This window comes from Phalacrocorax carbo, chromosome 24, assembly GCF_963921805.1.
Source record: "Phalacrocorax carbo chromosome 24, bPhaCar2.1, whole genome shotgun sequence".
Taxonomy (NCBI): domain Eukaryota; kingdom Metazoa; phylum Chordata; class Aves; order Suliformes; family Phalacrocoracidae; genus Phalacrocorax; species Phalacrocorax carbo.
Window position 1 is genome coordinate 1089835 of NC_087536.1, and position 26969 is coordinate 1116803.

General features: G+C 42.2%; 1 protein-coding gene across 3 annotated transcripts in view; it reads right to left on the reverse strand.

The window, feature by feature from the left end:
- Positions 1-2140: 2140 nt before the first annotated feature.
- SLC23A2 (solute carrier family 23 member 2) overlaps positions 2141-26969 on the reverse strand; it is a 58141-nt gene continuing 33312 nt past the window's right edge. For all 3 annotated transcript variants that reach the window (XM_064472862.1, XM_064472864.1, XM_064472863.1), the window contains 11 exons: positions 22945-23033; positions 21385-21455; positions 20054-20235; positions 17061-17181; positions 16204-16360; positions 14498-14645; positions 13806-13911; positions 10661-10790; positions 10370-10507; positions 8089-8184; positions 2141-7548 (listed from right to left, as the gene is read on the reverse strand). In XM_064472862.1, coding sequence (XP_064328932.1) covers positions 7316-7548; positions 8089-8184; positions 10370-10507; positions 10661-10790; positions 13806-13911; positions 14498-14645; positions 16204-16360; positions 17061-17181; positions 20054-20235; positions 21385-21455; positions 22945-23033 — 1471 coding nt within the window. In that variant the 3' untranslated portion in view covers positions 2141-7315. The remainder of the gene's footprint in view (positions 7549-8088; positions 8185-10369; positions 10508-10660; positions 10791-13805; positions 13912-14497; positions 14646-16203; positions 16361-17060; positions 17182-20053; positions 20236-21384; positions 21456-22944; positions 23034-26969) is intronic.

Consider the following 26969-nt stretch of genomic DNA (forward strand, 5'->3'; position numbering starts at 1 on the left):
AGGGTTTTGCTGTGGGCACCTGTGTGAGCACAAGGAGTGACTTGGTTGCAAAACTGGGGTTAAATCCTGGTTTTGTGACATCCTGCTTGGTGGATTGAGCCTGGATGGAGGTGTTTGTTTACCAAATAAAAGGATTTTGACCCACCTCTGCAGCCTCTGAGGTTGGGATGTGCTGCCGGCTCCTCCTCAGCTGCAGCGGGGCTGTGAGCACCCACCCCAGAGGAACCGAACCTGTGTGGATGGAAGCCAAAGCTTCTGCCCCGCCAGGGTCCCGGCCAGCCGCTGTGAGCCTGAGCATCCCTCCCGGCTGCCAAAAATTGCCCTGGAAAAGACGCTCCGAAGCCAGAGCCTGCACTTGGCAGCGCGGGGATGTTATGGCACCTGCTTCGCAGGTTAAATCAGCGTTTCTGTGCTAAATACCACGCAGGGAACGCGGTCGATGCCTTTTAAACCATCGCCTTTGACAGATTTACATCTGTTTCCGCTCCCGTAGCTGCGCCTGGAGGTCACGGACCTCAGTCAGACCCAAGCATAAGGCACCAGCTCTAAGATTCTCCAAAATTCAAGTATTTCCCCCTAGACTGACCGAGCATCCAAACTCCCTTCTCTCACACCCTGGCAGCTTCCCATTAGTTCAACTTTAGGACCCCCAAGCTAACTGTCAGTAAATACCAAACAATATTACGCATTTGGATACACGTTAGCTCAGGCGCATCTGTTAGCCGTTAAGCAGCCTCCGGGAACCAGATGGGAAGAGACACGGCTCTTGAAAAGGCCTTTGCTCGTACCTAATATGTGTTTCTTCAAAACACGGCCACCGTCACCGTTTGAGGGTGTTTCAGCCATGCTGAAAATCCTCAGGTTTTGAGATTCGGCCTGGGCTAAAGCCCTTCTTATCAGGTTGATGCAGCTGATGCCGAGTTTTGATTCGGGCAAGACACAAGCAGAAAACTCATTCCCAGAGCTCTGACCTAGTAGCACAAGGGATTAATCAGGATTAAGATCAGAGCTGTTTTCATCACGGACCCGAACCCAGCCCAGCACAGGAATGATTAGAAATCCCCCGCCCTGGCCAGGCAGCTGCTCTGCCAGCGCTGATACCAGATCTGCTTTCACGCCCTCTCGCTGCCAGTTTTAGGTGGCTTTTTGCCATTTTCCTTCCCATTGGACTATACCGTTTTTGGACTAGTTGCGGTGGGCTACGCCTAAGTTAAGAAAGGTTCTTGGGTGTCTTAATTTCCCTTAAAATCAACAGTAGCTCAGATACCTCGAAGGCTGGCAGACATCTGAAGGTGCTGTGTATCCTCAGCCAGACATTTCCAGGTCCTAATTCATCACAGGCAGCTACCGCACATCACTGGTGCTCCAGGCTAGCGGTAGGAATTTCATATTGCAGCTCCAGATAAAACAAACGAGTCCATTAAATGGCCAGGGATGAGGCAAAGTGTGAGTCTCCAAATCTCCAACTACACTGGGCCCTGCGGAGCGCTTCGGGCACGCAGCGGCCCCAACACGGGGCCCAGGAGCCCGCCAAAGGTAGGGCAAAAATTTAGACAACCTCCCAATCCTAAGGCTTGACACTAAACTGGAGGTTATTTCCCCGCTAGTAACTCTTACTGCTCTCATTCTTAACCGGGCAGAATAACTCAAAGCCTCTGGCTCAGTGGAAATTACTACGAGAACTTGAAGGTTGTTTTTTATTTTAGTTCGGAAACTAGTCACTCGAGTTCTGCTGCCTGGCCATTGCTCAGAAACACGTCAGCGCTGACCGTGCACAACTGCTTCTACGGGGAGCTTTGCTGCCCTTGGCTGCCCGAGGGGTTGGGAGCTGCGGGAGGAGAGGGGCGGGTGGCGGAGGGGGGACAGGTCCGGAGCTCCCCGAGGTGCCTCGACAGACAGCAGGGACAGACAGCAAGGGGTACGCGGACAGTAAGCAGTGCCTCATCCAAATAAATCAAGGCCGTGTTACGCCCCTGGCGGGGCTGAGAGCTGGAAGGGTCGGGAAGGCGGCCGGGAGTTGTAGTTTGGGGTGACACTTGCTACAAAGATACGCCTGGTCTTCACATCGCCTGGATTCCCGAACCGTCGACTCTCCTTCAAAGGGGATGTTTAAAAGGAAGTGTAACACCACGCTGCCGAGTTGCATCTATGCCCGCGTTTATTTATACTGAACAGCTTTAAAAATACAGAATAAAATAGCTTTATCTACTATTATTCACAACATCTGGTCCAAATATTACATTTTTAAATATTTAAGTGTTTAATGAAGCAATGTTAGAAAAAAAAATGAAATAAAAAAACCTCCAAAAAAGAATTACACATCTCAGAACAACAACATCAAAAAAAAAAACCCCCAAACCAAAACCAAACCGAAAAAACCTCTTGCTGTTGAGCAAAAAAGTTTTACAGCCAAAGTCAGTCACAAAAAGTCGTGAGAAAAAAATATTTATCCCCACTGCCTAAGAACAGTCAATAGTTTGTTACGCCAAAGGTTGTTATAAACAGACAAAGTACAATAATTTGGACTGGCAGCAAGATGATTTACCTGGAAAGATGTAGGAAATGCCAGATAGTACACAAGGCAGTTCTAAATACCTCTCTCATATCAGTACGTACGGATGACAACGCACAGTCACAGTCAAATTAGAACTAGACAGGAGTATTTTGGGTGGCTCTGAACACAGATCCCCAATACTTAAAAGCAGCCCAGCACTAAGCTGTACAGACTCGTGGGCAGAAGCGAAACACTGGCAAACTCGTGGCCTCCTCCAATACTGCAATGAGCTATCGCAGCGATAGAAGCAGGAGAGCACAGAGCCCTGTCGTCCCGCGGCCACAGAGGCCGCTCGCCTTGAGAAATACTGAGGAACGTGCACCGGGTGGGACATTTTCTGCAAGAATGAGTGACCCACCACTCCCCCCCTGCTTAGAAAAAAAGAAAAAAAGAAAAAAATGTCGCTTTTGGTTTAAGAAGGCCACGTAAAAGAAGCGCCGTAGGTTGTGCTGGTCTGTCACGCATGCATTTTCTACATCGATACACGAATTACGTTAAGCACAGGTTGTTTTAGATCGCGCGTAAGCATCCAATGGCTCGCTCAAACCATCAGAAGCCGGCTGTTTTAAACCACGTGCGCCTGGAGTGCTGTTTATACCACGGATGATGTGATTTCCAACGCTTTTCATTAAGGACGCGCTCACCGATGCTCCTTGTGGTATAAATAGTACTGAGGATTTCAGTTTGCAAGCGCCAATTCTGCACTGGGAGTACCAAGATCTCAGTAGGGAGATGAACAATAAAGAAACCCTTTAGTTTTTGGTAGGAACAGAAACATGGGTAAATAAAGTATACACAACTACTATAGATTCGTCAATGAAGAAATTCTACCATCACATGACATTGTCATGACAATCATACCACTCCCTCCCAGGAAAACCACGATCATTATCCTGAGCGGAAATGTTATTTTTAATATATGGAAATAAAATACTGCAATATTCATGTACAAACCAAGTTGCCATATTTAAAGTCAGCACTAAAAGGCATAAAGCAAATTCTGGGTTTAAAGTTTGAACTTTCTGAGCGAGGTACCTGATCGAGTTCCTCCGCCAACGCACTCTAATATGACAACGTCGATCGGCCATAGCCGTTAGCTATGAAAGCTAAATTTCTATAGGTATAATTTGCAAGTATTTACTTTAGAAAACATGTTTCGACATGTTAGCAAGAAGTCTTAATTTAACCTAAAAAAAAATACAATAGAATATCAAAAGTCCCAAGTTATTTTGTTTTGTATACATTGATACCATCTTTGATATGACAAAATGATATTTCTACTATGAATATTTGCCCTTCTGACTTAAAGTTTGGCTGAAACGTCTCATCGCCTCTTAACTCACCTCTCAGGTGTCGTCGTCCCTGGGTGGTTCTGTTTAGTTCGCTGTTTGAAAGGCAGGCAGTAACATACGTAGGAAATAAAACAGTATTACATCTACAGTCAGATTTCTAGATCCAGGCACCCTTACGCACCGAAGCCTGGATGTAACCAGCGAAGAGGAAGTATTTAAAGGCTTTTCAAAACTGCAAGATAATCCTCCGCAACACATCTGCCAGCAGCCGCTGCACGGCAGCTCAGGCTGCGTGCCGTGCTCCCCCTGGCCATGGCATTTCACAGCGGCCGCTAAAAGCCCGATGCAGAAAAGCGGAGGTGGGAGAAGGATTTGAGATCCACAACCGGCTGCCACGACTGCACAAAATGGGGGGCCATTCAGACTTATCTCCCTCACAAAGAAAAGCAACGCATCTTCTTCGACTGGCAGCTCTGGGATGGTTTCAGGCGCATCGGGAAGAGAAAGGGGAGCTTCTCTTTCCAAGGCACCGGTGCCTCGGCTCCATCCTTTGCTCACCTCTCAGCGCTGGGGAGCCGCACGCTTTGACAGCAACATCCCGGCTGCAGCGGCTGCGTGCCCTGGACGTTGAAGGTACTGCCAACAACTTCATCGTAACCCCTCACCACACGTTACAGGTGCTTCAGCGACCTCCTTTGCAAAACCGAAGCTTATCTTTAACCATTTGTGTTTGTAATAAGATGGAGGGCGTTGTCACACGCACAAGATTGGTTACAAAAATGACTGCTAACTACAACTACTTATTTTAGTGTTACCAAGGTAAGCGGCTAGAAAAGCAAACACGCCAGCTGAACGCTGCTGCACTTCTCAGCCAGCCAACAGAATCGGCACTGTAGGACCCAAAGTTACAAAAAGAATTAAATCCAACAGTTAAACAGAGTAATCAGACTTCACCTACTGGGACAGCCTTTCCTACGCTGCCAGAGAGGAGTGGTGTTCTGCTCCGGGGAGAAGAAAAAAAAATATCCTTGGATGCGTTGCCCTGTAATTTGACTGAAGCGCCTTGGCCATTCTCAAGGGAAGGCAACACAGAACATGCAGAGCTTTACTTCAGCCAGAGGCGAGAGAAGACAAATGCTAGTTCTCGTTGCCTCGTCTCTTGTCTGCATAAGCACTGGAGTTATCAAGAGAATACCTGGGGGGAGAAGTTAGAAAAGCCTGGGGACACAGGTGTCACTGCCGTGCTCCGTGCCCAGCGGCATCACTGGACTTCACATGTCTATGTTTCCGAGGTGGCACTGTTTTAAATAAAACAGTTTTACCTCCCTTTCTCAACATTTACAAGATAACCACCTTTGGCATTTTACGTCATTACAACCACCACACCTAGGCGGCTTTTTTTTTTCCTTTATATATATATATATATATTTATGTATATATATATTTAACTCCCCCACGTCTTTGGTTGCACATAAAGTTGGGAAATTTGGAAGCTTCGTGCCACTGAGTAGAGGTCTCCGCACTCAAACTATCTGCAAGTGGATGTGGAAATCTAACACCTCACTACCCGAAGAGGAAAAATTTTAAAATGCTAAAAATTACAAAAATGACTTTGTTTCACAGGCAAACTAACCTTGTCTACTACACAATAACTCTTCCGACCAGCTTTCGAGACAGTCCAATTGACACCAAGACTGCAAACTACTGAAAGTTCCCTGAAGCAGGAACAAACACATGCTTTGTTATGGAAAAAGCGGTATAAAATAGTTTCTGGAAACAGCCATGGCATGCTGAGAACGATATCAATGGAATCATTCCGACTCTACACTATTCAGTATTGATCCGTTAAGCTCTGTCCTCGCCCTCCCCACCCCAACCCTTCCATGCTTCAATAACCAACAACAAATTCACCTGGAAGTAGACTCAGAGAAAAGAAGAGTTCCTGCGCTCCTGTCCAGTAGTCAAACCTAGATAAATATATTAGTGAATTACAGGATCCACTGTTATGTTTTTTCCAGGAAAACAAAACGCAAGCACCGTAGAGCATACTGGCCTTGAAATTACATTACACTACATTTCCCTGATGATCTCCACAGCTTAAAAATGCTTTTGGGGCCACACCGAAGTCTAAAACTAACTTGCAATAGTAAGAACATTAAACATGAATAAAACTTTTAATTATGGATGTATGATGAGCATGAACACCCACATAACATCAGAGCTGAGACTATTCCAGGGAAAAAAAAACCAAAATATCTGAATGGTGCCCTGACTGGACCCAGTACCCGTTAAACCATCCAGTGGATGAGGACATCAGATGTAGTGTCTCTGCCGTTCAAGATCACCTCCGCAGCAGTAACGAGCTTTTGCAGAAGCCCCACGAAGAGAGAAGGAAACGAGGCAATGCAACGCAAGCCGCCCGTAGGCAGCGTCGGCTCTCGATATCCAATCAAGAAAATTCCGCACACATCCACACCAGCGACTGCCGGTGGCGTTCTGACCGCGTGGCCTTCCCCGCAGGGAAAGCTGCGCGTACACACGTGCTAACCGCTTAAAACCGCTCAAATCAGCGTTTTTGTTCAGGAAGTATCTTGCTGGATACAGGCACAGCACTGTAAAAACTGTTATCGGGTCCTGCCTGGAAGTTAAAAGTTTCCCGTCTCTGTAGAACTCAAGCTATGTGTGTCCCTTTAAAGAAATCCTGCGCCTGGACACTATAATCAGGTGGTTAAATGCCAGGCAGAAAAAGTAAACGTTTTTAAGTGTGAACTGACATGAAACGACCGGTTCCTTCCCCAACACTAAGCTATCAGAAGTCGGACATGGTTTTTGTTGGCAAAGTTACTGCAGAAACTTTTCTGCCATAACGTCGGACATCTGACTGAACGAGCGGTAATTCAAAAACACACCCTCATGATTTGCCAGTATTAACTGAGTCTGGTTTGCAGGGGGCTGAAAATACGGAATGTGCAAATCGGTGAGTAGAAAACAACATATATGGGATTTGACGTGACTAGCAGTAAATTTTTTTTCCTTACCCCGCCCCGGCCCCTTCTCACAGGATTCAAATTTTCAGGCGTAACTAACATTGCCAGCAATGAATGCGCCAAAACCGCCAGCATCAAGGACTTAAATAAAATCACCATAAAAAGTAACGTTTTTCAATAGCACCTACATACTTCCGGAACCCAAGCCCTATTTAAAATAAACAGGCTTCGGTGCGCAGGTGTCTATAGCTTTGGAAAAGCAAACAGAGGAGCCTTTGCAACGTTGACCCAGAGACACTAGATCTGGCCACCACCACCCACAACAGGAAAGCTTTTTTTTTTTTTTTTTTTAAAATCCGTCTCAGCTCTGGTTCCAGAATTTAAATGCAGATATACAAAACATATATTTTAATGCTTCTTAATCAGCAAGAAACTGCAAATACGTCTTTTACTACAACTAGATAATATAATTTCAACTAAGGCTATACTGTAGCTTCTGAGTCTTCATCTGAACTCCTGCAGTTACTGCTTTTCCTGAAGCCTTTCCATGTGTAACCCACGAAGGTAGGGCTGATGGGCAGGAAGCTGAAACACCTGTATTTTTTGATAAAGTTCATGCCAAAAGGCAAATCATATGTTTCCATGCCATCCAGTGACTTGCTTCCTTTACCAACCCCTTTCTTCCATTTCCGTATTCCCCTCTCTTCAGGGCTTCCTAGAAGTCAAAATAAAAGAAAAGGAAAAAACCAAATACATTAATATCTTTATGTAAACACAGACATATATAGTAGAGGTTAAGAGAAGAAAGAAAACCTCAAGTCTCAGACACCATGTTCAGCAAAGTATTGGAAAGATCATCTAGACTCCTCAAGGAAGCAGGAAGAGGGGGGAAAAAGTGTTTCTTGGAAACGGCTATGATATTTGGCAACTGGAAGTCGAGGCAAATTTTTGCTCTTAAACAAATGGAAGCAAGTTTGGATCTTAAAATATTTTTACTCTGTCTCCTGAAGGCGGCTATTCTGGTTTGATTTTTATCAGCTATTTTATGTGTTTAATAGGACGGAGAGCTTAACCTGAAAATGATTCAAAGCGTTCTCAAGGAAACTGAGGCACGTGGGTGTTACGCAGCTGCTCTAGGTGTTAACGTAGTCAACAACAAAAGCAGTAGTCTCTTCCTCATCTCCTGCCTCCACAAAACGCTGTGCTATTCAGAAAGGCAGTTATTTCAGATAAAATGACAAGTTCACATGCTGACCTGGAATGGTATTATCCAAAATAAACGCAACGCAGCCACCGACAAACATAGCTGTAGTGAGAAGAACGTTTAATACTTGATCAATGCCCGCTATTCCTAGGACAGGAGAAAAAAAAAATATTTAGAATGTGAATTTTTATCATACGCATACACATTATGGAATCGCACAGAATCCCAGGCTGGAAGGGACCTCAGGGATCATCTAGTCCAACCTTTCTGGGAAGAGCACAGCCTAGACAAGATGGCCCAGCACCCTGTCCAGGTGACTCTTGAACATGTCCAACGTGGCCGAGCCAACCCCTTCCCTGGGGAGATTATTCCAGTGGTGACTGTCCTCACTGTGAAAAATTTCCCTCTCGTGTCCAATCGGAATCTCCCCAAGAGCAACTTGTGTCCATCCCCCTTGTCCTCTCCATGGGACTCCATGTAAAAAGGGAGTCTCCATCTCCTTTGTAGCTGCCCCTTAAGTACTGGTACACGGTGATGAGATCCCCTCTGAGCCTCCTTTTCTCAAGGCTGAACAAACCCAGCTCTCCCAGCCTATCCTCGTACGGCAGCTTCCCAGTGCTTGGATCATCCTGGTGGCCCTTCTCTGGACCCCTTCCAGCCTGGACACATCCTTCTTGCACAGCGGGGACCAGACCTGCACACAGCGCTCCAGGTGTGGCCTGACAAGCGCTGAGCAGAGCGGGATGATTTCTTTATCTCTGCTGGCAATGCCCTTGTTGATGCAACCCAGCACCCTGTTGGCCTTCTTGGCCGCAGCAGCCACTGTTCGCTCATGTTGAGCTTTCTGTCCGCCAGGACCCCCAGGTCCCTTCCCACAGAGCTGCTCTCCAGCCAGGTGCATCCCAGTCTGTGCTGCACTCTGGGATTATGTTTTCCCAGGTTCAAGACCTTACACTTCTCCTTGTTGAACTCCATAAGGTTCTTGCTGGCCCACTCTTCCAGCCTATCCAGATCTTTCCACAGAATAGCTCTCCCTTCTGGAGTGTCTACTTCCCCGCTCAACTTGGGTGTTGTCCACAAACTTCATCAGGCTACACTTGATGCCGGTATCCAGATCACTTATGAAGATATCGAATAACACTGGGCTCAATATCGATCCCTGGGGGACCCCACTTGTGACAGGTCGCCAGTTTAAAAAAGAGCTATTTACCACCCCCCTTTGGGTGCGGCCCCTCAGCCAGTTCCCCACCCACATTCTACTGATTTACATGCAGGTTAACTGGGAAAACTTGCTACTGAGCTCACCAAGGAATTTGCTCAAATAGAATTCTTTAAACCACATAGGAACAGATGTGGAAGAACCTTCAACTAATGCAGTACACCATGGGGATCTCTTCTTCCTCAAAACGTAACTCTGAACTGTCAGTTGCTTATAAAAAAGTAATGAAGTGCCATTTTATTTTCTACTGCAGACACAACTGCTTAATTGAAACTAAATAGAAAACTACAAAATGAAAAAGGAGAATTGTCCATAATGTAAAATCACGTGGATTGAAATGATTCCTTTTATAAACCATTACTTTTTAAAAGGACAAGACTTAATAGCACCAATTCACAGAAGAATGTTGTACTAATATACCATCACTGAACTCTGCTTGAATGATCTGCTTTTCTGAACAACTTAGTAGGTTAGATATGCTCTTAAATCTTGTTCTGAAGCGATAGCTATAAAAGTTAGTTAATCTTTCCTTTTTTTTTTTCTTCTTTTTAAAAAATCAAGTAGAGAGTCTTCCTTCGATGACATGTGCTGCCATGACCACTACTGAGAATGTTGTATTAAAACAGAAAACCTTCTCCATGAATTCACCAAACTCCACAATTTGGCTAACAGTCTGAAACTGAGTTCATTAAAATTCAGATTCAGAACACGTCTGCAGTGACAAAAAATTTCAAAATCCAAAACAAATTCCTAGCTCCCAAGCTCTGCCTTGCTATTTCCCCATGTTCTTTTAACATCATTTACAACTCAGATTCACCCTTTTAGTCTTTCTTCCAGTTCAACTGGCAGTCACCTCCTTCCACTACTCTACAACCGTACCCTGAGAAAGCAGGACCACTTCAGACGTATCCCACTGAAACATTCAATTCAGGTTTCAGCATCTCAATTTAATCCACCTCTGAACACACCTGCCTTCTTATCTACAGCTTTTACTGTCTCCATAATACTTTGCTTTTTCTCTTATTTACCCTTTACATTACTCTGTACTTGCAGGTACTTTTGCACCGGAGTACAAGGCAGAAGTATGCTTTGTGTAAATAAGCAAACACATACCTGTGACCAGTGGATTTTGTTTGAGATAGCTTGGAAGGACAAGTCCAAAGAAAATGGAAAATCCAAGTACAAACAGGTTACGAGAAGAATTTAAATCTATGAACTGGAGGTTAGACAGACCCACAGCTGTAATCATCCCTAAATAAAAATAAAATAAAAATAAAACAAGTCTCAGCTTTCATATAGCTTTTTTCTTCAAAAAAAGATAGCAACATCCATATGAACACAGCACCAGAGTAAAAAGATATAGCCACACAGGACACAAAGAGGAGCAAAAAAAACACACGTTACCAAAGAGAGTGCAGAAGAGGGCACCAAGCACGGGGTCAGGCAGCGATGCAAAGAGAGCACTGAACTTGCCAACCATCCCAAGCAAGAGCATGAAGGCTGCCCCATACTGAATAACCCTGCGACTTCCAACCTGCAGGAAAACAAAACGGAAAGGACACTAGAAAAAGTCCACGCTCAGTCCAACTCCATGCCTTGCATTTTATTTTATTATTCTCTTTTGCATGTAAAACTTCTTTTCAAGCTTCCCTGCAGTGTTAAAACACAGGCTTTACAGAGCCTTTATATACGTCTTGGAGGGCTCAGCTGTAACATGGCTGCGCTCCAATTCTAACGTAACTTTGTTTGATTTTGTTTTTGTTAACATTAAGTTATCTCTAAAACCATCTGTAACTGCAATAGCCACAATAACTATGAAATGTGGTGTAGTCCCGTCTACAATAAAGAAAACAAATGGACCGTAACTAGGAGAGATGGCAAATGGGTCAACTGCAATGCAAACAGGAAAAAAAATTAAAATCCATGTGTCGCTGCCCTTGTACACAAGAATACATGTATTAGTTACCTACTATGCAGTTCCCCTGAAGGAGATGCAGGCTTTCTAGACAGAGATTATAAACTGATTTTATAACATCCCTCTGAGATCAGAACTGAATTAGCTTCATATGCAAATCATGGCTGTGCTAACACTGTGAAACCAAGTGCCTGCACTTCCTTCCCATTTTTATTTTAAGCATTCAAACTTCAGGGCAGTATTTCTCTGGCACTACATTGTAGTGGTAGTTGGGAAACCTGAATGTTCAATATTTTAATAGTGTTATACTTGCATAAGAGGTGCACCAGGTACAAAGAAACCCCTGTTACACTGGTAAGGTGGTTTCCAGCAAAGCCCTTTGTAGGGGTCCTGTTACAGAGCATTAAGCTTCAAAGCGAAGTAGATATTAATTTGTTAATCATGTGTGACTGAGCTAAATGAGTAAATGAGGAAAAGAGATACAGTAGGCATGTTCAGGGTAAAAGTACTTCTTGCGCCCATATTCTTCACTACCTAACTGTTAGGTAAGAGGTGTTCCCCTACAGACAGAAGCTGGACCAGTAAGTTAGGGTATTCACTGCAGTAACACCACAAGTTAGCCTGCACCTTTCTTTAACTTTGACAGAGACACTAATTTTCTCAGGACCACCAGTATCTTGCTTTAAAATTATCTTCCTGCATGAACTAGGCAGAATCTTTAAAAAATCTGCACGACAGTGACATTTATTTATGCAAATGCTCAATCACTACAAGGCAAACAAATCAAGCTCCTTTTGGAAGCTACTGAAAGCATCCTGGTCAGCATTTAGCTCAGACTGTGTGCTTATTCCCAGGCACTTGTACACACACTTGACGTGATTATTTTGGAGTGTGTGGTATGGTACCTTGTACCTTACTGGAGTATCTACTTCATCACCAATGTTATGGCATAAGCTACCTATAACTTTTGCCCCAACTGATCAGATTAATTGGTTTTCCTCTCATCAGTTAAAACTTGCTCACTGACTAGCCCAAAGACTTTGCACTATTTTCTTCTGGTGGAAGCCTCAAATTTAAATTCTAAGCATAATTATATACTGGTTTTAAGGGAGGTAAATGCCTCTTCAAATGTTGCACCGGCATAACAGGATCACCAGGACTACTAGTCTTCGCTCGTGAGCACTAAAGATTTCCTCTCCCAAACAAACAGCAGAGTATCTACATGCCAAAAATCTATTTTGATATAAATTGAACTTGAAAAACTGTTAGGTTTTTAGGAATGAGAATGCAGAGAGGAAAACAAGACAAAACACTGGAGCACAGCCATCCAGCCGTGCCACTCTGGCTAAGGCACATTCACTCTTCCATCGTGTGCTCTGAACAGACTAACTGTAGTTAACTCTCTTCTCTGTAACAGCTGCCAGTTCAACATTCATTTTTTGCTATTCCAAAGCAAAAATGCACACTCATGTCTGTGGACTGTTAATAAAGAAGTATTGTTAATTTGTATCAGCTCCTATAAAATAACAGAAAGGAAGCAGAACAGAATAAACCTTTCTTTAAGGATTTTTCTAACCAAAAATTCTTCTAGGAAATTTCTATCAGTAACTGAATGGAAGACTTAGACAGCAGATGGTGCTATTAGTATTTAGATTCCACCCTAAAACCAAACAGAATCATCCTTTGTGCAGAAAAAAAATGGCTGAAAATAAATTCATCATCTATATTGGATTAAGTCAGAGGGATGAGTTATTCTAAGTGAAGAGCATACATCTTCTATCTTGTATGCATGAAGGAGATTTATAGCTTCCAAGCAAAACACGCAACAAGATGTACGTATTTACAACATAAATTACTCTTACCAGTTTTGCTGATATTCCTTAACAAGGTTAAATTAACAATATCAAGCAAATCCATCTGCAGTCCAAGGTCTCCCACTTCAGCAAGGCAGTCAAGCACAGATTCAGTCCGCATATGAACAAAGGAGCTCCTCTAGCGCTTAAAAATTTTGCTAACACCCCAAAAAATATATAATCCCCTAAGCACGCTCAGTGCCTTAAAAACCTACCATGATGGAAATAAAGATTTAGGGTACCTTTAACTTTGAAGTTACCTTGACCACAGCTCCTGTTCCAGCTGTGTCAGTGTGACGTCCTAGTACAGACGTAGATAAGACCCAAGGACCTCAAGCTACGTTTCATCAAGTGTTCAAGTGAGACATGAAGAATACTCAGTTCTCTAGTGATGCTCTCAGAGGCTAAAAGAGTATAAATTTCTATACAGTTTACAGCGTTTATGGCTCAGCTCAAAACACCATAGAGCCCTGGAATGCCTTTTTGGTTTTCAAAGGGATAACTTATTTAGCACCATCTGCTTTATGTAGGATTTCACTTTACTCCAACGAAAAATAAGATTTTGGGTTCCTTCTCTAGAATGCATTCCCGTTAGATAATGGCTGGTCCAGAGGCAAGTTATGTAAATTCAGAATGCTGTGTTGAGTTTCTCTGCACAAAATACTACATAGTATAGTTTCTAGGACGAGGATTGTGCTGTGAAACATGCAAATGGTGTAAGCCGTCCACCAGAGGAGATAAATATACTCTAGTCACTGAGCAATCAAGGTAAAGCACATACCTTCGTGATGCCCAGGACACCAATGTTAGGGCTGGAAGAAGTGGATCCATTCCCTGTCCCAAATACTCCATCCAGAACGCAGGAGAGACCCTCAATAAAAATCCCTCTGTAAATCACAGACAGAAAAAAATATTTCAAACTTGTATTAGCATAGACTCCCTTCGGGTGGTGCTTTAGGACTGCATGCTACGTGGGGGTCTGTTAAGGCATCTGTCCCACATGAATTATTATAATTCATGTTTCAAGCTCCAACACACCTGGAAAAACAACTTGAATTCTGTTTTCTATGTCTTAGATACCCACATTCTTAAGCTGAGGAAATTACAAAACGATTCAAGTCAAGCTTAGAGCTGCTCTTTATTTCTAAAATTACATTTCAAGCGAATCTGAAAAGCTACCCTGATTCCAGAACCAATTTAGAGTTCTCTCCCCACAGAAACTGTACTATTAACTTCCAAGGACTCCAGCAGGAACAGGAGTAGGTTTCCAATGCCACATTTGCAACAAAAATAATTCAACATGACAGTTACATCTTATATTTCAGATCCTTGGCCCTTGTGTTTGACCAAATTGTAACGTTTGAACTCAGAACGCATTCCTGTCTTATCCCAAGCAAAAAAAAAAAAAAACCAAACAAGTAGTAAAAAAGTAGCTTAACACACTGAAAAATACTACTTTTTTTTTTGTCATACCTGTTTATTGCATGAATAGGTGGAGGAGGAGCGCAAGACAACCTGGCACAGGCATAGTAATCTCCTATTGATTCAATAATGCTAGCGACAACTGCACTAAGCATTCCTATTACTCCAGCGGCTGAAATTGTTGGCAGTCCCCACTGAACTGTGAAGAAAAGAAAACCGAAATCTCTCGTGCCACAGAAAACAATTTAGATATCAAAACATACAGCAATCTATTCATCTTTAATGGAATCAACAAACTCCCTTCATGGTAATATAGTCTGGCAAGTTCAAGCAGATGAAAAGGAGCAAAGGAAAAACTGCCTAACCAACTGCTTTGATCATGCTTGGAAAAAAACAAAGCAAAACAAAAACCCCTAAACTCCACCAAAAAAATGCCTCCTGTTCAGAAGGAAGGAATTTGAACTACTGCTTGTGAAAAAACAGTTCTGATCAGCGAGGTGAATGCCACTTAATTATTATTGCTCTGAAAACTCGGTCTCTGGTTACAAGGTCAGCCTAGCAAAGAGAACGACCAACAACCAGCTATGATCGCTGCACAAGCACCTTCCAACTCCAAATTTTGTACGAGAGAAAATAAGATTAATTTAAGCCTGCAGAAAAGCTTGGCAGGTTTTCCACAGAAATTGCCTTGATGCTTTTATCTCTTTGAAACAGACGAGCCTCTTGCAACAAAAGGAACTAAGTCACACAAACGTGAATGAACAAGGCTTCACAAATAATAAAGCTTTAATCAGGGTGGAGAAGTTTTCCTCTTCTTCTTTCCCAAAAGCTTCTATTATACATCTTGCAAGCACTGCTTTAGAAGTGGTTTCTTTTAAGAACTAATCAGAACCAAAGCACGTGGAAAACCACAACAAAGTTGCCTCGTTGCAACGTAGAGGTATTCCCAACGATTTCTGTTATTCTGTTCTAGTAGAATATTACTCTATTATTACCCCATTAATTTCTGAGCAGCACAAGGGTGAACTAGTTCTGCAACTCCATCTCATGCCGTAAGAAACAGCCTTTCACAGCTTTAAACATAGAAGTGGCCAGCAAAAGAATACAAACATCCAAGATGTCATGTAAAGTGTTTTGTGTTCTCTCGTTAAAGGACAAAAAAAGTATTTACAAGCATTGACTGGCATTCTCTGGAATTCTCAGCCCAATTCCAGGGCTTGTTTGTGTAGTTGTTAACAGTTGTGCTAATTTAAGAACAGGTCTGTTTGGCATAGGGAAGTGAATTAATCTGGATAAAACTCCACAAACTACTGATTCTTTAGATGATGAGAATCAATGAGTTCAGTAGCTCTACAGGAGTTGTAATAACCCATCCTTATTATTGTATAACATTAACAGCAGCTGACCACAGTATCGACAAGTACGGATAAATCAACCATTCCCTGAAATCCATGTTACATATACAGTCACCCCATGTTATTAGAAGTCAAGAGTTACCTAGATAATCCCTGCAAGTGCCTTCTACAAATTCAAGTTTCAGAGACTCGGTCTTTCTTGGGTGAGACATTAAGGTATCAAATTAAAGAGGAAAACAAGAAAAAACCGCATCATCCCCACCTACAGTGTCTTTAGGTCAGTGCATGTTCAAGTGCATCAGAACAACTACTGAAAAAACCCAGCAATGCTTCAGAAAACAAAGAAATGATACTCACAGGCGTATGATTAGAAAAACAGCCCTTAAAACCAGACATACTTACAAGGGTAAGGAACCTTGAACCACGGAGCTACCAACAGCACTCCTCGTCGGGCGTCTGTGCGAGCGTAGAAGCCGTACTTGGAACTGTCAGGGGGAAAGACGTCTGTCACAGTGAAGATGAAGCAAAGCAGCCACGAGACCAAAATAGCTAAAATAATCTGTGAAAGAGGAGAATAAAAACATGTTTAAAAGAAACTGTCATTGGCAATATTCATCAACAGCAAAAAGTTCCTACACAGAATCTCTTATGTATCTTAGTGTGATCTTAAGTGATATTTTAAGCCTGAACAAGCATTAAACCTGTAATAGATCCGTCAGGTGTTTTCCCCCTGGCCCCTAATGAAGGTGCTATTACAAAAGCTTTAAAATTAGAGCAAGCCTCTTCTCTTCCCTAACAAATGGGAAAGCCTCCAAATGGGCACTTAAACAAACTAGTGAATTACTCTCAACTTTACCAAAGAAATAAAAAGTCTTTCATACAGGGGAACAGAGTATCGCTGTCATAAAACTAGAAGATAATGATCTTGCCATCCCTTTTTGGAGGGCTCAGTTTAGGCTTTCACTGCATGCATAAACACACCTTCTTCTCTACCCCCTTCCCTCCCTCTGTGATCTTCATCACTCCAACGAGTCTTCGTCAGAGACGGATACCAGAACCAGATCTGCCAAGACTACAATACGAGACTATTTCCTGTGGCAAACGAGCCATTCATTTAAGTTACTCATAAGCCCATTGAAGCTTTTATCTCCCCTTTGTGATCTATCATATTAAGAAAAATCAAAACCAAGGGAAAAAACCCTGAAACACTCATTAGTTTTATTTTTTTTGCCAACTGAAGAACAAGTTCAATAACTTACAGGGAACATCTTGAAGAGTTGCAGCCTGTATGCTGTCCATCCTTTCTTGGATTTGTAAATGGGTAAGGGAAATTTGACATTTCTGGCATACTGAGAAAACAACAATACTAGGAAAATAGTCCTGAGAAAAAAGGAGGAGGAGGGAAGGACAAGAGACACACGTCATTAGCACCAAGATGTTAAAAATCCTTCTCAGCACAAACCTGTTCAGGCTCTTCAGACACAGAATATAAATGTACGTTTTAAATTTAGCGCAAGACAAAGCATCATAAGAGAAAATATTTAAAATAAATTCTTATTCCACGGAAGCCAAAACAACGTAATTTGTATTCTAAAGTGCTGCAACAACAGCCAGCAGCAAACAGGTAAATGAATGAGACTAGAGAAAGACCTTCAGAGCTAAGCAGCTATTAGCAGAGAGCTGCGCTGCTTGCTTCTTTTTGACTCAAACCCTGAGTGTCCAGGTCTGCTCTGCGTACGAAGCACAAAGGTTGCTGCTGCAAATGGGAAGAACCAGGAAAACTGGAGGCCGCTATACAGTAATTTTTACATTTCAAAATTTGCATGAACTCCAAAGCACTTCAAACATTTCTGTCAAGGGAAATTCTTTCTTCGATTCTTAAGATCCCATTTTTCTGTGTACATGCATCTTTCACTAAACAGTTGTAAATTGAGCAGAACAGAGCCCCAAAAAATCCAAGAACCCATTCAACTGCAGTTCACCTATAACCTAGTTTATTACAGTTTTTAGGTGCCTCAAGCATTATGCAGCTTTGCCCCGCCCCTCGTCAAAACTGCTAAGCTCCTCTATATGTTAAAAACTAATTCAACTCTACAGCTAAAACAAGTATCCACTGCAAGGAAAAATAAAAAGCCAGAGCAGGCTGCTCGGTTCTGAAAGAGCCAAAACCAGTTTTGCTATAAAAAGGCTACACAAAGAGTCAAGCTATCTGAAGATGCAAAAGCTTTTCTGAAATTTGAGATTACGTTTTTATCAGCTGACTTAAGAAAACCAAAAGGGTGGATTTTAAGCTTCCCTCCCTTTTCTGTCCAAGATCAGTTTCAGTCTGTAAGAAACAAAACAGAGCTTTATTCTCCCTCAGCCTCCAGGAACAAAGAGCCCTGCACAAGAAGGGTGTCATTTATAGCTTTACCCCCGACTAGAGTCGAGTGATAAAGGCACCTTTTCCTTGCATTCAGGAAACATTTTGGCATCTCTCCCAAAGCCCATGAAGGGCTCCACTCCCTAACAGTAGCTACCCTGCCCCGCTAGCCCTGAGGACAGGTGGCTTTGTTTTTTATGTAGTAGAGAGTTGTAAATAATGTAATAATATTATCTTATTGTAAATAATATTATATTGGCTACATGGCAGGGGGGCTTACTGCCATTCTGTAGAACACTACCAGATCTTTAAATGCCCCCAAAACTGGTTTTGTTCACCAGGTATACAGGCAAAGACCCACTCAGGAATAATTTCCCTTTTCACAGATCACGATGCGATGTGTTTTCTAATTAAATTATTTCAGCCTGGCACCCGCAGAACAAGCAAGGTCAGAAACTTATGTCAAATAGCATCTGCAGCCAATAGAGGACAATAGCTCTTACGCAGGTATTCTGTGCTAGGCAGCGACACAGTGTTTTCATCTCATCAGAACAGTCAAGACAATTTCAAGCGCCACATCTTGTAGAGATCAAGAAACTTTTGAGTGGCTCTACACAGCTATGGAGTTATTGTCAACAATCTATTGCACATTTTTGCATGGCAGAAGCCAGAAATACTTATTGACTGGGTAATATTTAAATCCTGTTCCTAAATGGATGTATTTTTTTTTCCATCTGCAAAATGTCAACTTTAATTACGCGTTGCTATGTCCAATTCATCAAAGTTCTGCTTGATCGATTTAACATTAGTCCCAACTTGCACAGAATTTTTTTTTACAGGAAAATAAAACGTTCCTTTGGGTCAGCTGCTTCACGTAATAGCATCACAAAAATATTCATGATGCTAACATCCAAGAGAAAACGAGAACGAAACAGCCCTTTTAATCATAAGCTGCACTTACACAATACTTTACATGTTCCAAGTACTGTGCAAGCCGACTAATCAGACCAGAATCTGACCTCATCAAGTCATTCCTTCCGCTTCCAGAGCCAGCACAAAGTTGGTCGCTATACGTTGCATATAGCAACTGCTTCAGCCAATTTCCTTCACCCTAAAATGTGGTTTCCACCCTTATTTGGCTGGTTATCCACAGCATCTCACAGGAAGCTTTTGTCTTCTCTTCATCTTCATCTCATTTTTCTCAGTTATTCCCTTTCATACCACTTATCTCAATTCTTTAATTTCCCTGACGTCTATACCTACAGAAGCATAAACACCATGCCCTGAAATTCACTCTAAAAGCCTTTTAATCTACTAGAGGGAAATCTGCCTATTTATGCCTCATCGACTGATGGCATTCATGGAAACACACATGCTCTCTGTCGTCATACAAATTTCTCTTGGCTATAGATAAGCAAACCAGTACTAATGACAAATGGAGCACTACTACCGATGGTATTTGCTCGCTTTTGCAGAATAAGAAACATACACAAGAGCACCACAAAAACAGAAATATAAATTATTCATTAATCTCTCTGGTGTTCTCCTAAATCATCTTTGCTATAGCACTGAATTAGACCCAGCCGATGGCTCCCAGACCAACTACTGTTCTATAAAATGCCCTGCTCTCCACACCTCGCTTTCAGCTGTTGTCCTTTCCTCCCTCCTCTTCTGGAGTGGCTGCCATCCTCATTCCCCAGCTGCCAGCTGACCCTACCCAGACCCACACACATGCTTGCACACGGTGCATCTCCATGCTGGGAGCACTGCAGTGCGTGTGCTTTGGCAGCCGAGCAGACTCTGGCTTTTCCCTTGCACTCCAAAATTCCTGCATGACAACTTACCACCTGGGACCCCCGGCCTAAGCCAAGAACACCCAGGAGTACTTACAACATAGCGATACCCCAGTGTTTGCCTGCTCTTTCTCCAGCAGCTTGGAAACCAGAGAGGCCGATGAGCGCAACAGTTGGCGTGATGGTCAGAGGTCCAATGTATCGCAACAGTGCGCCGGGAAGGCCAAGCAAACCGATCACCACTTCTATCAAGGAGGACATGATAATTGCACCTTGGATCTGAACACACAAGAACGGGAAAGAGACAGTTCAGTCAAATCTTAAAAGCAAACCCAAAACGTTTCTTTTTCTGCTCTGGATTACAAACTGCAGTTAAAAGAATTCAGTGACACAGAAGAACTCAGCAAATTTTGCGTCATAAAACAGCTCATTATGTTTAAGTGACTTATTGCTTAAGCATAACACTTATGGCTTTCTCCACAAAACTATTACACAACAGACCAGTGGGCCAGTCTGGTAGCTGTGTGGATAGCACATCACACTGTCAGACAGGAGACCTGGGTTCCAGGCTAACCTTTAAGCTCTCAGATCGAACCGGCAAGGGTTGGTGGCGCCACGGAGGTGATGCTCCTAGCTCCTAGGGGCAGAGTGTATGCTGCATTGTTCACAAGTGCTCCTTAGAAGCTGGTATAGAGCAGCGTTGTGGTCTCAGGAGACTGTCAGCCCTCTTGGCTGCAGGGCTCTTGGCGGGATGTAGCTATGGTTTGAACATGGGGAAGAGAGAGGGGTTGTTTTTAATTAAGAAAAAGTTTGCAGCCCAAAGCAACGGGATGGGAGATAAATTCCATGACACACGCCTTAATTTGGACTACGCTATCTACCGCTCTAGTGTCATGCCTGGGCACAACCCTCATCCTGGGCTCTGCAGAGCATGATGAAGTTCAGACTGCAGTGCTGCGAGTGGAGAAGGAGTTTGATGTATTTCAGCAAGTCTCTTGGGAGAATCAATGTCTTATCAGAATAGTCTCCAACCTCAGACACCTAGTGATGAACAGATTTGCTAACTGCATGTTTACCTTCCACGGGACAGCCTACTGAACAGAGCGACAGCAGGCAAGTGGTCTGGTAGCAGCTGAACTGCTACCAGTGAGCACAAATCACAAAGTGTTACAAGAAAAGTATTCGTCCTGCTTGTGCATTTTACTGCACATCTTATGGAATGTAGTAACTAACTCCTTGTATTTGCTGTCCAGCAATGAACAAGTTGAAAAGATGAAGACTTCCGTGAAATGGGTAAAGGGATATATTCAAATGAAATCGCAGTGAATGAAGAAATTACCAACTTAAAGACAAGAACACACGGATGGTTAGGCGAGAAACTTAACTGGAATTGGACAGATCAACAGCTAAAGGCTACTCCTACATTACCTCTCGTATTCGGGGATACCAGATGTGCTCGGTGTGAAGCAGCTCTGTCGTTCCGTTTGTAACTGTTGTATCTCACAAAAAGAAGACAAGAACAAACACAGGTATTTACTCCTTGGCCACTTTGCCATCGTTTAATACAAAATAATTCTCTCCTTAAGCTGTGTCTGACAAATGAGCCTTCATTTACATGGAAGTTCTGCAATGCTACAAATCAAGTATTAACACGCTTACATTCCCCAAGAGCTAACCACTAATCTTACCCACTGTACCGAAGTGGAAAAAACTTTCAGAAAGAAAGGTCAGTTAGGGATTCTTTTCCCACTCCAGTAAACGGATGAATGGAGAATTAATTACTCAGCTGCACACTAGGAAGCAAGTACTCCAATGTTTGCTGTTCACCAATTTAGGTCACTCACTGAATGATGAATTGACCTAAATGGGTTACAACCCCTTCCGACACCTTTTCAAGGTTAAAAGGTTCAAGAGTGAGATGCAGCAAAGGCTCTTTCTGAAAAGCTGAAGTAGTGGAAAAATTGCTTTGCCAAAGGTTATCAGACAGCATTTTCTTTCAACAAGATGAGTATTAGGATACTGGCACATTTTGGTGCACAGAAATATCCCACGCAGCTAGCACTACTAAAGCACACCAGAGTTTGCCTTTACATCTTGGGCACTGAAACCCACGTCCTATTTCCCTGTAGCTGACACCTGACACCCCCAGTGAGAAAATGTGAATGCTCAAAGCTAATTTTTCTACCCAAAAAAACCATCAGGAAAACTAATTAGATGGTTTTAAGTGAATCAAAAGAGATGTATAAACACATAAACAATACAAATGATTACAGAATCAAAAGGACCCCTGGGAAGAACTTCAGTTAGAAGCAAGCAGCCTGTTTCTCTATGCTGCTGTCCTGCACTGCCCACAGCCTTATGACCGGTCACCACACCCCGTTAAAAAACAAACTGCCAGTGCCGTTTCCACTTCAGTTTTCTAACCTAAGAAAAAGCCCCTTACCCAACCAGTTTTACTGTACATTTTCACTCTAAATAAATTCAAACCATTTCAGGATGATGAAGTTAGCAAAGAACAAGTTAAAATGAACATCCAAATATTGTCAAAGCTTCCTCTGCAAAACCTGTCAGGTGTGAGTTAAAGAGGTAAAAACACTGGTGTTGAGGTGACGCTGAACATTGCTCGACCTGACTACTACTCAACCTAGAAGGACTCGATTGGACCTACTATTTCTAAACACTGGAAAGGAACATTTAAGGAATCCTTCTGCCTTTCTCTACTTTGTTGACAAAAGAATTGTTTTATGCTACTGCTAAATTTCTTTTGTCAACATTTTTTATATTAAAAAACCCCAGAAACAGAACTCCACGAGGGCACTTTTAGGAATCTTCTTCCAATGCATGAAGTTTCAATATTGTTAAAGGAGAGAATTTTTCATATTCCCTGATCATTACTTCCAGTTTCCATACCAAAAGGCTTGGCAGTTGCACTATATGTGATCTGGGCCATTTGTCACTTAAACCTGAACAAGCATAAATGACAATTACCTGTGTTATTACATTTCCACTTCTCCAGGGACAGTATTGCTCTAGCTGGTGCTAAGAATGCAAAAGCACTTGCTTGAAACAAGGGCAACCTGGCGGAAAGGGAAAGAAGAGATGCTGACATTTCTCGGTGTTATGGTACTGTATCAGGATATCAATTGCAGTCAGGTGGTTACTCATCCTCAAAACCACCCTTTATTGGGGTTACTGAAAATGTGAAATATGAAAATTTCTTATTAAAAAGAAGACATAGAAATACTAAGACTTCACAAACCAAAGACCTAACAGAAGACACCACATGCATTAAGTTATTAATGCATCGCCTATAACAGATAATTACCAGATACCAGCACGCAGCTAACCAGCCATTGATTTAAGGTTTTGACTCAGCAGCACACCAAGGACACAGATGCACGTTCTGATGTACGTGCCAGCCAGATTGCTGAACACGCAGCTTTTACCGTCCAGCCACACTAAAAAAGCTCTTTGATAGAGCAGTATGCAGTTCTGCATACTCAATCCCTTCCCTCTGCATGACTTGAGGTACAGTCATTTACACATTCATCTTTAAGTGTACGTGTAAACAACTATTAGGTTGATAAGAGCTGATTAGATGTTCCAGGTGGCTACCAGCAATAAATACAAACACTGCAAGAATTTCAAGATGAGATTCTTAGCACTGGTGTTTACACTTCCCAAAAGTTTTAAGATCTAAAGAGCATCCACCAGCACCAACGATGTATTTATTGAATCAAGCATAGCTTGTATAGTATCACAAATATCCAGATGTTACTTAACTACAGAGAAGATGCACTTTGAACTATTTTATAAATACCATCATTAATGATTGTAATAATATTCTCTTTAATAGCAGATCTCAAACTGTAACACGTGGAGCACAATCGCTCACGCGGCTCTAGCTCCTGCACTGTGTTTATGGCTCTTTTACAGCAGCTGTGAAGTGCCTTGATGCCAGTGCAAACACCAGTAAAGGAAAAAGAACTAACCATAGCACATTCAGATAAAGATCAGAAAAGGCACAAAAAAGGAAAAGAAAGAAGTATCTGTGGGGAAAAAATTCCTGTACACACTTAAACACAATGAAGATCAAACTAGAACCATGTTACTAACAGTAGTTGTGAAGTTCACAGGCAGGAAGTCAGAACAGTTGGACTACCATTGGAAAGGAGATTGGGCCACGAGCAATCTAAAAAGCTGACCCACGTACTACAAACGTTGAAAACTACGTTAGAAAGTCAAACTTCAGAAAATACATGAGCCATCTGAGCGCACCTGACTGGCATGTGATTCCCTTCTCAGTTTCTTCAACCAAAAAAATCACAGCTTCATCTTTGGTGAAGAAACGGTTGGTAGCTACGAGTGAATGATTCACCTTATTTTTCAAGGTTTGTTAAGCAAACTGAGCAAGCTGGTGCCCATGGCAAAATATGCAATACCTGTAACAAGCTGTTACTCCTCTATCCCACCTACACAGTACTCTGTCCCCCCGCTAATGATTTTGTAAATACACATTGCGAACACATTCTCCAGCGATGAAGTCAGTTGTAATGAGACTTGGATCCAGATTGTGAGTTTTGTATCACACAAAATACCCTGCATACATATTGCGTAAATAAGGTCTTAGGACACCTCACTGAGCTATCTGCTCAACCTTTATGTGTGAGACAGTTAACGTGGAATATTCACCAAAAGGGCCAGTAGGCTCACAATATTGCTTCCTCTCCCCTCCCCCAGGCAGAAAGATTGCTTTCCCATTGCTAAGCCAGGCATTCATTACTAGCTGGCTAAAGTACCACCGGTTTATGATCAGGATATCATTTTAATTTCAAATCTAAGTTGTGAAGTTGCTCAATTTTGGCACCAGCCCATATGAAGACAGAGCTTTTTACGCAGTTAAAGTCCTCCAGAAGTGTCTTAATTATCTTAAGATGTGACATAGATATAAGAATGCCTAGACAACATAGTGATGGGCACAGCAACGAACCTAAAATGTTTAGGTACATTAAAGCTGTATATGTTTGTCTCAATCATACTAATTACTCTGAATCCTTGCCAAATCTTTTGGCTTATTACATAACCTAATAAATACCTTGAATTCCCAAAATTAGTATGGGTATCAAATTGACCACAACTTCTCCTTATAATTGAGGTAAATCCGTCTTTAGGGACCTTTAAACCATGGAATTTGACCTTTTGAAACTGTAGTGGCTTTATTTGCTGAAATACTTCGCAGTTGACTTGCCAATAAATACTTTAAAATCTCATTTAGAGAACGTCGCTGCTATATCCCATTCCCACCCTTACATAAAACCAGAATCACATGTTAAATAGTTATAAAACATTCAACCGCAGAACTTTTCTCCTTAAATACAAGTTCGCTTATTTTAAGACCCAAATGCAATTGCCTCTTCGGTATATAAACACGTGCAACTGGAAACCACTGAGAAGTATTAAAAAAAAACCCAACCACCATGGAGGGCAGAGGTGGGATTATACAGAACAGAGCATTTCAAACTGATGGGACCACACCAGTTTCTGGAAGAGCCCAAAAATCACACTATAGTAAGTAATAAAGAGAAAGAGCCCAAGATTAGTCAGGGCAAAAAACCAGAATATGGCAAGCTTTAGTTGTGTGAAGAGATACAAGTCTCAGGAAACAAAAAAGTAAGGTGTTTCTGATAAATTTGAGGCAGAAGAAGAAAGCTGGTAGAAGCACAGGAAAACCAAGCTCCCCTTGGAGTTCATCTCCGTCTGCATCTCCGCACTTCCTACAAAATTGGAAGATTTTAAACTTCAGTAAATCCAGGGAGGAGACACTCAAAGTTGAACAATAAAAGACCTTATCTTCCAGTTCCCACCTAGGTCAAGAAGCCCGCGATTCCCTATATAAAGCATAAATATAGAAGATGGGGGGGGGGGGGAATATATCACTCCCATTAAAAGAGAGGTTCAAAACTCCAAAGGGCTCAACTGTGCTCCTCTGCTGCCTTTCAGACGAGGTACCAGAGGATTTGTGATTACAGCTAAGGCAAGCTACCCTAGGAGCAGAGACAGTCAGGCAGAAAATATGATTGCTAACTGCAGGTAGTCTTGACTAAAAGAAAATACATTGGGGAAAGAAAATTTTCTCTTTCAATAACTTTCATTACAGTGTTCTGTCATCAGAATGACCTTTTCATACAAAACAGCGGAGCAATTTTATAAGTTTAGTAAGCGTAATAAAATAAAGGGAAGGGTTTTTTCAAAGGAAAAAAGACGAGAGCGCTAACTAAAGCTAACTAAAACAGCAACTAAAGATTACATTGGAAAACCTGAAATATTTGGAAAGCTTTTAGATGAAAAGCTGATCTACAGCTGCAAGTGATCTACTGTAGGCTTGCCTTCTGCACCCTATTGAGATAACTCTTCCACCCAAAGATTTGGTTTCTTAGATAAATCTTTAAAAATGTGGGGTTGTTTGCCCTCTTTCTATTGGAACGCAAGATTCACATTGTTCTTAAACTGAACTAAGTGACCCATGAATCATTCAAGTAACCATATGAGAGTATACTCTTCAAGCATGCACTTTTCTTCTGGTTTAACTTATCACTCTTGGTTTATTCAAGAAGATGTAGAAGTAACCCTGCAGGTTTTAGCTATTCCCAGCTCTCACAGGCAGAGTCAACAAAAGTTTAAGTAAACATGTCAAGCACTTCTCTGCAGTGTTTACTGTAGAACACACAATTTTAAAAAAGAATTATCTTCATGTTAATAAAACTTACAACATCCTGCTCTTACCAACATCAGATTTTCACAAGTATTTGCTAACACCTGACTTGGTCTCTTGCATCCTCCTAAGGAGAACAGACCAAAGAAGAGGTAGAGGCATCCCTATACACGTTTCTTCCCAACTCAGGGAAGGATCATTACCTGCAACTCAGAGAAACTAACAAAACCAAATGATTTGTTTATACACAAAGGTACCAGAGACACTCGGTTCAGGAAATAAAAAGTAACCCTCGTCATTT